Genomic DNA, 13,408 nt, shown 5'->3' on the forward strand with positions numbered 1-13,408 from the left:
AAAGCCTCCATATATACTTGAACAGGTCCTACTGTAATAACTCTTCATCAACCGCAGAAGATTTGTTTAAATGAAAGTCTAATTAGAGTCAATACTGACAATGTCATCATCCTAATTAACAACTGCTGCAGCAGTGGATACTGGGGAGCCCAGAAATTGCAGTCAACAGGTGTATTCCTAATTGAAGAATAATCATCCAGGAATGTGCCTCTCCGACAAAGACAATCGCTTTTGTTCTGCTTCCTTCCCTGAACTGAAAGCTGAGCTGTATCATTGCGTTCCGACCACAGCCACATCTGTACACATCTGTAGCTATGGACTCTTTCACCAAAGGGTCTTCAGCAATGTGGATTCTTCCTCACTCTCATACACATGTTTGATCTTCTGCTACCAGATAAAATAGGGAAGAGAGGGAGAAACGGATGACGACGGAAGCTTCGTTATGAAAGAGCCTTGCTCTGTTTAGTCGTGAGAGGTGTGTTTACACACAGGTGGAGGTTTTTTTGCGCACAGTGCGAAGAGCTCATATTTTGAGCACAGTGCTTCTGTTGAAAGACGAAGGTATCAGAGGTCCTCAGCATTTAGTCGAGCCCCAGGCTCTGACGACACATATCATTACCAGCGTGTGGATGGGGGGGATGCTTCGAGAATCTCTGAGTATGGGTGTCAGCCGTCACAATGGGCCTTTTATCTGCGGAGGGTCGCACAGAGAGAACCTCTGTGTGTGACTCATGGCACTGGAGAGGAAGGCAGTGCTGCTCTCTGAATTCAAATGGACTTAATATCCTTTCCCAGAAAGCAATGCTCTGAGCCTAATTGAGAAACGCGCTTAGATCACACACTGGACAGAGACGAACAATATGCCTTCCTTCCACCAACCAAACATTTCAGCTTCTCAGGTTCTCCTGTCTCTACCTCTTCCAATAGAGCTGAGCAACTCTGCTTCTTATACAGGTATCTCTATCTGAACATCACTAGTAAAAGAGTATGTTCCAGATGAACAGTACCACCTTGTGGATCACATAGGAGGAACTGTACACATTTGAGGAAATATAAATCTTACTCTTGGCATCTATTGTGTCCCATCAGTCCCATGTAATTAACTTATACTGTTTAATGTTTGATTTTACGACATAAGTCGTTCTCTACATTTAACTATAGTGGCAGAAATACATTACATTCAATTATCTAGTAGAAACTTTTCTCCAAAGCAACTTACAATGCATACTCTAGTTTTACCAGCCCACACACCTTATTCACCGCGGTTACTTACACTGCTAGATACACTACTTACACTGGGTCACTCATCCATACGTCAGTGGAACACACTCTTTCTGTCACTCACACTATAGGGGAACCTGAACAGCCTGCCTTTGGACTGTGGGAGGAAACCAGAGCACCTGGAGGAAACCCACACAGACACGGGGAGAACATGCAAACTCCACACAGACATGTCCTCTTGCACCACCCAGGCGCTGTGAGACAGCAGCGCCACTGGCTGTGCCACCGTGCCACCAAAAAAAAGTAAAGTCTTGCCTCCCCTCTCTGGTTTTGTCGCAGAACTTTCTGGATAACTTTCTCATTGCAAGACACTTCCTGGCACACATCTGAAGGTGCCTGAGTTGCTGAAGGTAGGTTAACTTACTCCACTGGGCAGTTATTGATGCTGTCGCGAGATCGTTAATTCTCCTGGCTGCCTTGCCACTTGGGAGAGAGCCCACAAATCTAATTAAGCCTCTGTGTCCTGCAGCCCCTGCATCTACAGCCCTTCTCGCCATATATCAGGCATACTAACAAGTCTGAAGCCATAAAACATTGTGACTACCGTGAATGAAGGACCACAATGGCTCAACAGCAGCACATTATTGTTTAGCTGGTCATTCATTTTGTCACGCACACGTATCCAGCTTAGTGTCAGGTCCTTCATTAGTTGTCACTCCGAGAATATTATTCACTCTCTAGCGGCTGAGACAACTCATCCAGCTTAAAAATTAGTATTGTGATAAACTACTGCAAATGAACAAAGTGTTGGACGGCGGAGAGACACGTTCCAGGAGAGTGACAAAGGGTACTGAGAAAGTATGGGGAACTGAAAAACACAGCTGAACTCATGTCACATAACTCCTGTGACTGAAACCTATAATGCTTGGTTCACAAGTCCAGTACCTTAACCACTGTTATATTACAACTCAATTGCATTTGGTCATAGTCTTTATAACGTAACATGACCATTATAGTACGAGTGAAGCTTCTTTGATGGAGACTAGAAGTTCATTAATCACTCACACACACACCCACAGTCTGAAACTGCCCATCCCGAGCAGGGTCACGATGAACCGGAGCCTAACTGGGCAACACAGGGCGTAAGGGTCGGGGCGGAACACCCAGAACAGGACGCCAGTCTGTTGCAAGCCACCCCAAGCAGGGCTCGAACCCCAGACCCACCAGAAAGCTGGACCCGGCCAAGCCTGCTGCGCCACCGCACCAACAGAATAATTGTCCTGTCTGGGGTTTAAAATAATTTATTAATCAACTCAGCGTAATCCCACTGAGTGTTCAGTTACACACACACACTTTCTAACCCGCTTGTCCCATACAGGGTCGCAGGGAACCAGAGCCTAACCCGACAACACAGGGCGTAAGGCTGGAGGGGGAGGGGACACACCCAGGACGGGACGCCAGTCCATCGCAAGGCACCCCAAGCGGGACTTAAACCCCAGACCCACCAGAGAGCAGGACCCGGTCCAACCCACTGCACCACCACGCCCCCAGTGTTCAGTTATTTAATCGTAAATATGTGAACAATCAACCTGTATCTGTTTAGTAATGTCAAATGTTTTCCTACTCAAGATAAAATACAAAGCAGTAAATTTGAAATGTGGAGTAACTTCAGATCCCTGAATAACCTCGGACCGTTCTTCCTGCTGTACCTTTGTGGAAGCCCACACCCTGACCTACACACACACACACACACACACACACACATTTTCTGAACCGCTTGTCCCATACGGGGTTGCGGGGAACCAGAGCCTACCCGGCAACACAGGGCGTAAGGCCGGAGGGGGAGGGGACACACCCAGGACGGGACGCCAGTCCATCACAAGGCACCCCAAGCGGGACTCAAATCCTAGACCCACCAGAGAGCAGGCCCCAGCCAAACCCGCTGCACCACTGCACCCCTGTATTCAAATCAACACAGTACACACACACACACACACATTTTCTGAACCACTTGTCCCGTACGGGGTCGCGGGGAACCAGAGCCTATCCGGTAACACAGGGCGTAGGGCCGGAGGGGGAGGGGACACACCCAGGACGGGATGCCAGTCCATCGCAAGGCACCCCAAGCAGGACTTGAACCCCAGACCCACTGGAGAGCAGGACCTGGTCCAATCCACTGCGCCACCGCGCCCCCCTCAACACAGTACAAATAGGATAGGAAAATTATCATAATATACGATAATTTTTGAATCTCCGTTTTATGCCCAACTAGGATCTGTAGCCTGAAAGAGCTGTGTGGTTGGGGAATTTACTTGTATAAACATGAAAACCACCTTGGTGTAGGTAGGAGTAGTGAAGGTGAGAGACAACCACATCAAGTTTCAGGAGCTCAAAGGCAGGTTAGAGAAGCCACATGTTTTTGATCCTGCTGTTGGGCGAGTGATGAAGGTGAGAAGGTCAACCTGGATGTTTCCCAGGCTCCTTCTGGTATTACAGGAGAGAACAAGTACAGAGACGTAAAGTTCAAGGTCAAGAGAAATGTAAAGGGACTCCATTTCATTTTATTACGTACTTTTTGTTTACACATTTACATTTATTTATTTGGCAGACACTTTTCTCCAAAGAGACTTCTAATCAACTCTATGTAGTGTTATCAGCCCACACACCTTATTCACCAAGGTGACTTACATTGCTAGATACGCTACTTACGATGGGTCACTCATCCATACATCAGTGGAACACACTCTCTCTGTCACTCACACACTATAGGGGAACCAGAACAGCCTGTCTTTGGAGTGTGGGAGGAAACCAGAGCACTCAGAGGAAATCCACACAGACAGAGGGGAAACATGCAAACTCCATAGACTAAGGGGGATTGAATCCATGTCCTCTTGCACCACCCAGGTGCTGTAAGACAGCAGCGCTACTCGCTGTGTCACTATGCCACCCTCCATACATCTGAGTTATGAAGGTGGTGACACATGCAGGTCATCTCCACCCACCAAATCTGGAAAGAAGGCAGAGGGACTGAAAAAGGAGAGGAGGACAGAAGACAGTGGACATTTCTCAGCTGTTTCAGGCAGTTCCGAACATAACTCCTAAACAAACCACTGTGTCACATATATGTCCCTTACAGTACAGCACTTCAACAGTACGAAACATGTACAAAAAAAAAAAAAAAAAGTGTATCTACTTCCTGAAATTAAGATTCTTATCGCTCCCTACAACTACAGTCGATTGGTCCACACTGTTCACGTGATGTTTGTGAACCAATCAGGAGGAGCACCAAATGGTCATGTCTTCTCACGACCCTCGCGGCTTATACTGATTGGCCCAGACTGCACGTGACGCTGAAGCCGGACGGAAGCAGGAGCGCCGTGATAGCTCGGCACTGTTCGCTTAGTCTCGCGCGTGTCGCTGTTCGCAATGCGCGGCTGTCAAAACGAGAAGAAATTGCGGTTGAGGCAGAAAATCGAAGCACGATAGATAAGGACGTTTTTTGGGGGGCCTAAAACAGATCACGTGTAATATCAGTTGATAAGGGTGTCATATTCTACGGCAAACACTGCGAAACAGACTGTTTTTTCTAGCGAACCCATCCTGACCTGTTACGAATCGTATCGTGCGCGCGCGCGTGTGGGGAGGCGTGTGATTGAAGTGTATCAGCCGCGTCTTTGTGCAGCTGCAGCGCCACTGCTGCCATGAGGATCAACGAGGACACACTGCTGGAAGGGAAACGGGTGGTGTTAGTACCCTACAATGCAGAACATGTACCGAGGTATGGACACAACAGCTCGTCCCAGCGGATTTGTTTATTTATTATTCTTACTCTGAAGTGTGCGGTTGTGTCACTGTGTGTGTGTGTGTGTGTGTGTGTGTGTGTGTGTTTCCTCAGGTATCACGAATGGATGGCTTCGTCCGAGCTGCAGAAACTGACAGCCTCAGAGCCACTGACTCTAGAGCAGGAGTACGACATGCAGAGGAGCTGGAGGGAGGACGACGACAGTGAGTGAGGCAGCAGATGGACAGGCCCAAGGGAGCCTTGTCTCCAGCCGCAGGCATCCTTACCGTAGTGCCTTGGTCAGAAATCACGCACAAAAATGGTTACAGACGGCTGAGAAACTGTGCTTGCCGTCAGCCTAAGAATAAATGGATCAAAGCTTGCTGTATCTTTTGATTTTTGTGTCCCCCCCCCAGAATGCACATTTATTATCTTGGACAAGAAGCGCTGGGCAGACCCGTTGGTGCAGGAGCAGGAGTGTATGGTGGGGGATGTGAACATCTTCCTCACTGACCCCAGTGACCCCTCCCTGGCCGAGCTGGAGATCATGATCGCGGGTAACGTTAACGTACACGTCAGTCCACCCGCTGAAAGTCCAGGGTGCTTGACTTTTACTTGCACTCGTTTGCGTTGACTCGTTTGGCGGACAGTTTTCTCCAGAGCGACTTGCAACGCAAGGTACTTGCACTTATTTATCCATTTATACAGCCGGGTAATTTTACTGGAACAATTTAGGGTAAGTGCCTTGCTCAGGGATATTACAGCTGGAGGTGAGGCTGAAACCTGCAACCTTCTGGGGCCAAAGGCAGAAGCACTAACCACTACACTACCAATGAAATACTTGAATTTAAACTTGGCCTTCAGCTTAAGCAGTTTGACACTGGTGATGATTTTAATACTTTTATTTTTTTAGAACCCGGTTACCGTGGCAAGGGACTTGGAAAGGAGGTGACTCATATGATGATATGTTATGGTAGGTTGTGTGAAACTTATTTCTGAAATGTAACTATGGAGGAAAACTGTTGGGGTCTCCTCAGTAATCACTGCACAATTGTTTTAGGGGTCACTAAACTTGGAATCCGGAAATTTGAAGCTAAGATTGGGATGGACAACAAAATTAGCATTGCCATGTTCAAGAAATTTCATTTTAATGAGGTTGGTCAAATTTGATGTCCACATATCACCAATAAAAAGTGATCATTTGTTTTTTTCCCCATTGCAATGTAACTTTAGGTTGGTAACTGTAGGTAATGTCTTACTCTATAAAACTGAGAAAAATGAAGTCACTTTTTACAACTGTACTGCAAGATTTATTTGAATGTTTAGCTGCTATTTTTTTTTTTTACAGTTAAAAGCCTTAAGAGGTTTGTAATAAGGTATTACTAATGGGGTAATGTGCTTGGGCTTTAATGTACTCTTTACTGTTTAAATGTTATGGGATAGCAGCTGGTGTAACTCATTGCTTTGTGCTTTGCAGCTTTCAGCAAGTGAGGTCTTCCAGGAAGTAACCCTGGAGCTAACAGTGGACGAGACCTTGAGGAAACAGCTGCAGGGAGACATGAGTCTCATAAAGGAGAGAGAGTACTGCAAAGTTCGGGACAGCAGACATGGAGCCAGCCAGCCACACACTGACACAGTAAACCCCTAGTAGTTTGAGATGGGCAGCTTTACCACTTTGACAAGTTTCTGTGCCCTCAAGGCAACTACCTTGAGAAAACTTACATAAATGGATGTTAAATATATACACTGTATATACATGAATGCTTGCCCACATTGGCATGTTTGTCTTGGAAAAGATTTTAGTTAAGCATTATGGTATACTGATTTTTTTTTTCTTTTTTTTTTGGGAAGACTAGTCTTCGTATACAAGTCAATTCAAACTCTCTTCTTTAAGCATAGCATCACATGGACTCAATGCACCTACCATCCAAGCTGACTTTTGTCTGAGCAGTCTGTGTAGCTCTTGTGTTGGGTATCGTGCAAAGCGTCAGTGTTCATAGTAGTATACAAAGGGCAGTTTGATTTTTTTAATCATTTTTTTTAACCTTAAGTCCTTGTAACAATCTAAATTGAAACTAGAGAATTAAAACTTCTGTTGCTTTCTGTAGTAAAAATGTCTCAATAGAAAAGTTGCATAAAATATAATGAACCTTGAACTCACTGCTTAAGTATGAGTTTAATGTATTCAAGTGTTTAGTCACGAGAATTATGCACTACATACTTTTTTTTAACCTGTACTGAAATTGTTTCAGGAAGAAGGGGGGTCCTTGCATGCAAAAGCACTCTTACACCACATCCAAAAAGTGTATTGCTTCCCAAAGCACCTCTGCACATTCTTTCAACCAGCAGCAGTTTATTGGTAACCATCCTTCTCCAGAAGAGGCTGAGTATAACAATACAATTTTTGATTAACTGCAAAAATGCGGTGGCACAGCAAGTAGTGCTGCTGTCTCACTGCACCTAGGTAGTGCAAGAGAACAAGGGTTCCATCCTCCCTCAGTCTGTGGGGAGTTTGCATGTTCTCCCCATGTCTGCGTGGGTTTCCTCCCACAGTCCGAAGACATGCTGTGCAGGTTCCCTAATAGTGTGCGTGCTCCAGGGATGTATGGATGAGTGAGCCATTGTAAGTAGTGTATCTAGCAGTGTAAGTCACCTTGGTGACTAAGGCGTGCAAGCTGGTAAAACTACAGAGTATCCCTTGTAAGTTGCTTTGGAGAAAAGCATCTGCTAAATAAATGTAAAAATGCCATTCAGTTGACTGAAGTGTCAACAGTAACCACTTGACAATTTAAATTTCTGGTAATGTTCTGGACCCTGTGCATGCAGAGGGTAAAGCAATGCCTCAACACCAAATACATCACAGGTGCTGTAAACACCACGAATAGAAACTAGGGACTGATGCTAAATGAAACTTCAACCATTTTTGGATGTTCGGAAGCAAGTACTGCTAACATACTGTGAACTCAGCCTGTTCCAGAAGGAGGTGATCTATAGTGGAAGACTCATCCACACATTTGTTTTAACCCTCACAAGTTAACAGGAGAGGATGAATCTTAAAATGTTTCACACTATTTTCACAAGAATGGTCTTTTAATGTGTCTCTATTACCCAATATACAAAATTAGAATATCTTAAGATGTACAGTACAAATAAGGCTAAAAGGCATAACCATCAAAAATAAATTGCAGCTGCAAAAATTTTTCATGTTTACAGTATCACAGGGTACTTTTACAAATTGCTTTAATGTAATTCAGCTGCTGGTCAGTTGTTTGAAGCTTGTCATAATTAAAAGTGGGGGGAGAAAAAGGACAATTCCATAGGAATTTAAGCCGCGCTGCTGTCCTGCTCTTCGTCAACAGGTTAAGGCCTTGACAGGGTCAGAATGCAGACGATAGAAGTCACATCTCATGGCTGTTGTTCAGACAGTTTTTGTAGAATCATCCTCACCACCTCCTGTCCCCAGGCCCAGGATAGTGTCTCCTCAAAGAGCACATTGAGGGGGATGCAGACAGCCTCCCGCTTCAGCCCAGTGAGCTGGCACACAGTCAAAGCCCCAAAGAGGCCTAACAGCAACAGAAGCAGCAGCCTCGACAGCAGGGACAGCAGGGAGCGCTTGGCCTTGGGAACAGGCTTCACCGCTACTGGGTGATCTGCAAGGCGGTCAAACAGCAGAGTTATTTGGGAGGCACCACTAATACCCCTTCTTAATAAAAGGAGGCAATGTACAGACACATCTACCTCAGGAGTAAAGTAAAGTAATGAACAGAATTGCTTGCTTCTGAACTTTGTCACTGCTGTAGTGACAAAGGTCTCCTGGTATGTGAAAAGTTTTGTGTTGCACAAGATTCAAATCTGAAAAATGTTAAGACCACTGTAGGTTTGACTATGCTATACACTTGGTTTTCAAAAACAGCATGCAATAGGTCACAAAACAATTAACCCAAAAAACTTTGAATCATACCATATGTCATGGTCACCTTTGTATTTCCTATCAGGCCATTGTACAGACAGCTATCCCTGTAGTGTGCACTGGCAAATTGTGTTTTGTCTGTCATCCCAGGTGGAGTATAGGCCACCAACAATAGTTTGCCAAAGACTTAAGGCAAACTAATGCCATAGACATTTACATTTATTCATTTAACAGATGCTTTTCTCCAAAGTGAAGTACATTAGCAGAAAGAGACTCAGCTGAAGACATGTGATTGTAGTTACTTTCCACCATATGAACATCACATGAGCAGCTGCATAGTTTTTTGTATTAAACATTTACATTACCCGAGTAGCTGCGTGAAAGTTTATCCGTTATTCAACAGTTTTAGTTGTACTTTTTAGTTTGGAGAAACTCCTTTGCCAGTTGAATGCATCAAGAGCTGTGTCTGTTGGACAACACACTTTTGCTTATTCCAACTTGTACTTTGGAGAAAAATATCCGCTAAATTAATAAATGCAAATCATGTAAACAGAAGCCATAATACAATCAGTCAGTCATGTTTGTATTAAGATTAGAAACCCAAAAAAGGAAGGAAAAAGCATCAGCTACATGTAACGTGTATGTGCAGTAACAAGGCTTTGGCACTGACATGAAGAGCTGTTCATAGTTCTATTCACAGCTATGAACACTCCTTAAAAGATATGGCAAATGTGGTTGAAACTCATAAAATGACTCGATCCTATGAAGGAAAATATTTTAAAATGTCTGTGGCAGAGAAGGACCTGGTCTTTCTCACCTTTTCCTGATTTATCTGCCTTCTGCTCTCCTCTCCGTTCCTGGGCAGCACGGGCAGCTTTCTGGGCATCATACTCTCTCCTTTTCCTCTCCTTCTCTTCTGCCTTCTCTCGTTTTCGTGCCTCCCTCTCTCGGGCCTCCTTGGCTCTCTGCTGTGCCTCCTTCTTCTTCTCCATTTCTGGAAGAAATAGCCAGTCACTCATTTTCAGAATAGAAGTGTTTGGAATATATTTATGTAGCAATGGTGGAGATAACATGTCACAATCACTACCGCCAGTGTGAAACCCAAACACATCATCAAGACGAAGAGGATATATGTTATGTGGTTAGATGTTGCACTTTACTGGCCCTTAGGAATTCAACCACGAGACGACAGCGACACCAAGGACACCAGAGCTGCAATACCTTTCTCCTTCAGACGACGCCTCTCACGCTCCTTATCCACCTCCTCCTGAACAGCCCTCATGTGCTGGAGAACCTACAGCACAATAAACCAACTCATGATTTGACTCTGTACATTAGGTCATCTAAGCTCCTCTTGCATACCTATTTCTACAGCACATTTGTTATCATACTACAAACAATAACGCTTCCAAACACTGTAAGGCTGTGCCAATGAAAACCTAGTACAGAAGGAATCATGAATCACACAAGGTCAAAGTACATAAATTTGTAGTGTGCAAACTGCTGTGGGAGTGGCTGTGAAGTTAAAATACTAGAACAGCAGAAATTTTTTTTTTTTTTTAAATCTTCAAAGTGAACCAACAATAAGTACTGACATAATTAGTTGTTTAAAGTGACTATTTTGAAGGATACAGCTGGACACCTCTTCCTTGCCTTAAAATGGGGTTCATTTGGTTAACCAACTGCTGCCAAGAGGTTCCTAATGGCAATTTTTAACAACAAAACTCCACCAGATCACTTGTCATAACCTCTGGTAGCAGGAGTCCATTTCTGTAGTCTTACCCTGGATGCACACTGCTTGCACTGCTTCTCATCCAGACAGTCCCCAGCCACCTTTGCCAGAGTACACTCTAGCGGGTTGTCCTTCAGGTCCAGCCATTTCAGACTCTACAATGCCAAAAAGAAAAACTGACACATATTCAGGCAAAGGAAGTGTGAACTGCCCAAGGACAGCGACTAAAGTGAGCAAAATGTAACAGAATATTCCCTGCCTCCCGATGCTTGTGCAAAAACAGCACTATTTCAATATGTCTGAATGTTACATTATGTATCAGACAGTAAGGGACTACTCAGTATACACCTATGCCTGGATAACAACTAGGAAAATAATCGATTAAGATACCACAGAAATATAAAACGTTCCGACTGGATTCGCTCATTATGTACCAATAAGTCGGATTTCCTGGGGCAGACGTGCACTCTGTGCGAATGTACTCAAAGACAACACGGACCCTGAGCTGGGAAAAGCTGACAGGCAGCGAGGTCAGTTTGTTGTTGTACAGGTCCAGGTGCTGCAGGGCGACCAGGCGGCCAAAATCGACCGGTAGGCTGGACAGCTGGTTTTTACTGAGGTCCAACTTCACCAGGTGTGTCAGGCTGCAGAACTCCAACTACAGGAAACACACAACCACAAAATTTTTAAAAGAAAAAAAAAAAGCAAATAAATACACTGTGTTAGATACTCTACTCTTAGAATAGCAGAATACTGCAACAGCCAAATGATGTGTGTGTTTTAAACGGACGGGCTTCCCGACACAAGGATATCAGAAGCCCCTAAAAGGCGACGACGGGGCAGCAGCGGGCACAGCGGCGAGAGCTGTCACCTCGTCGCCTGATGCGTGTCGGTGTGAATCCCACTCCCACCGGAGCAGCCTTCATCAAGCTGCGGTGCGCTGAGCGTAAGGACACCCAGCCGCACTAATGGGTCAATCACTGAGCAGTGGATTCACATACAGTGCTGCTGTGTACAGTAGGCAGTGAGTTAAAGTGTCGGACACGGGGGTGGGGGTCTGCGGACTGGAGGACACTCACAGGGAGGATGCTCAGGTTATTGCAGGACAGGTCCAGCGCTGTGGCTTTGGGGAAGGCAGCCTGCAAATGAATCATGTGCAGAGAGAACGTGCTGGTCACTTGGAAGTTCGAGTCCGGAGGCGGCGGCACTCACTCAAATTCATGATCCGCAGCAGTAGGGAACGAAACGGAACGGAGGACAAACGTCGTGACGTGCGAACGGACGCGCGGCACTCACTGTTGACTTACCAGCTCTCTCACGGGGACTTCCATCAGGTTGCACAGGCTCAGATCCATCTCGTTCTCACTGATCTTGTCTCGAAGGTTCAAAGCTTTGCTTTTACTCATTCTGTGAAGAGAAACACAAACAACTTCGGCAAGGTGCCGCTCGATCGCCGCTACACCACGCTCCGGCGCCCGCACCTCAAAGAAGCGAATCCCACTGCAGAATAATCCGCGCTAACTCGTGTCGTGTCGTGTCGTGTTTACGAGTCTTGACAGCGCGCGACACCAACCTCCTACTCACCTGGCAGCGTATTTGCGGCAAAAAGTAAACTACTGTTACAAAAGAAGAGGAACAGTAACTACGGCCAAATATAAGACAACAGAAGCGACTCGTCCCATACGCCGTTTAAAAAAAAAAAAAAATACACGTCCACGTCAATGATTGACCAGCCGTGGTCCAGCTGGCAGTGCGTAATACGTTTTCGAGATAAAACGTCATCGAGGCGTAACGTCATCGGGTCAACGTCATCGGGGCGCGCCCCGTGCGACGTTTTTTTCGGATTTCGCCATCTGCTGGTTGGTGGAGCAAATGACAACAGGCTGCTAGTATAGTCGGCTTGTAAACGTACTGATTGGTTCTCTTTGTTTCTGTTGACAAATTCAAAGTGTAAACCTAATTAATTGAAGCAGTTTTACGTTTGTTCATCGTTGTGCTCCCCAACAGTGTGGATAAAAAGTCTTCAATAATACATAAATAATTGTAACCTTAACACTAAGTCTGGAAAAAAAGCATCAGCTAAATGAATAAATGCAAATGTCAATACAACTTTGGTAGGCAGGTAGACCCATGTATGTATTCACTCTACAAATCCCACAACTGACAGTTTACAACAGCCAGTAATCTTGTTGATTCTTGCACCCTGTCTTACAGGAGTGTGAGGGGGCTGTAGTATCTTTCACAGAACTGCCTGTTGCCATGTAATGGGCTTGGTATCGAGCCAAACCACCACCAGATGAGTTTTTCCTCCACATAGCTACATAAATTTATCCAACATCATCTGCCATGATTTTCTACATACTTTAAAATCTCACTTGTACAGGAAGATATTTGAGTAACCCGCACCAGCAAAACGGTGGAGTCAATCAAACTGCTTCAATAAGCAGGCGTGCATCCAAACCCTCTCTCTGTTTCTCTCTCTCTGAAATACAGTTTTGTTTACCCTGAGCTGTACTGCGTGTTGCTTTGGAGAGACGTTTCTGCAAAACGAATAACTGTAGAGTAACTGTAAAAGTTTCAGCTAATGTTGCATGGTAGATTTTCTGAAGAAAACAACAACCTGTGGCTTCCCTTATCAACCGCTGTTAACTGCACAGGGATTCCTGCACTCTTGCCATCCCTGATTTTATTGTTTTGGTATCACCAGAACTTCAGCCATTTACAGGCTTTCAGTATATTAGCCTTTCCGTGCATAAAATACGTA

At 45.1% G+C, this 13,408-nt stretch overlaps 2 protein-coding genes across 2 annotated transcripts; one reads left to right on the top strand and one right to left on the bottom strand.

Annotated features, from left to right (window-relative positions):
* Positions 1-4,545: 4,545 nt before the first annotated feature.
* On the top strand, positions 4,546-6,805 carry nat9 (N-acetyltransferase 9). Its single transcript, XM_018762154.1, has 6 exons — positions 4,546-4,999; positions 5,117-5,226; positions 5,419-5,559; positions 5,916-5,975; positions 6,063-6,157; positions 6,480-6,805. The coding sequence occupies exons 1-6, from the start codon at positions 4,923-4,925 to the stop codon at positions 6,648-6,650; spliced, it is 654 nt and encodes a 217-aa protein (XP_018617670.1). The 5' UTR covers positions 4,546-4,922; the 3' UTR covers positions 6,651-6,805.
* A 32-nt stretch (positions 6,806-6,837) lies between these two features.
* Positions 6,838-12,410, bottom strand: lrrc59 (leucine rich repeat containing 59). Its single transcript, XM_018762153.1, has 8 exons — positions 12,229-12,410; positions 11,952-12,051; positions 11,724-11,783; positions 11,144-11,302; positions 10,695-10,799; positions 10,134-10,206; positions 9,730-9,906; positions 6,838-8,652 (listed from the first exon to the last, which is right to left on the bottom strand). Exons 2-8 carry the CDS (start codon positions 12,048-12,050, stop codon positions 8,408-8,410), a joined length of 918 nt encoding a protein of 305 aa, XP_018617669.1. The 5' UTR covers position 12,051; positions 12,229-12,410; the 3' UTR covers positions 6,838-8,407.
* Between the last annotated feature and the right edge of the window lie 998 nt (positions 12,411-13,408).

This window comes from Scleropages formosus, chromosome 20, assembly GCF_900964775.1.
Source record: "Scleropages formosus chromosome 20, fSclFor1.1, whole genome shotgun sequence".
NCBI lineage: Eukaryota > Metazoa > Chordata > Actinopteri > Osteoglossiformes > Osteoglossidae > Scleropages > Scleropages formosus.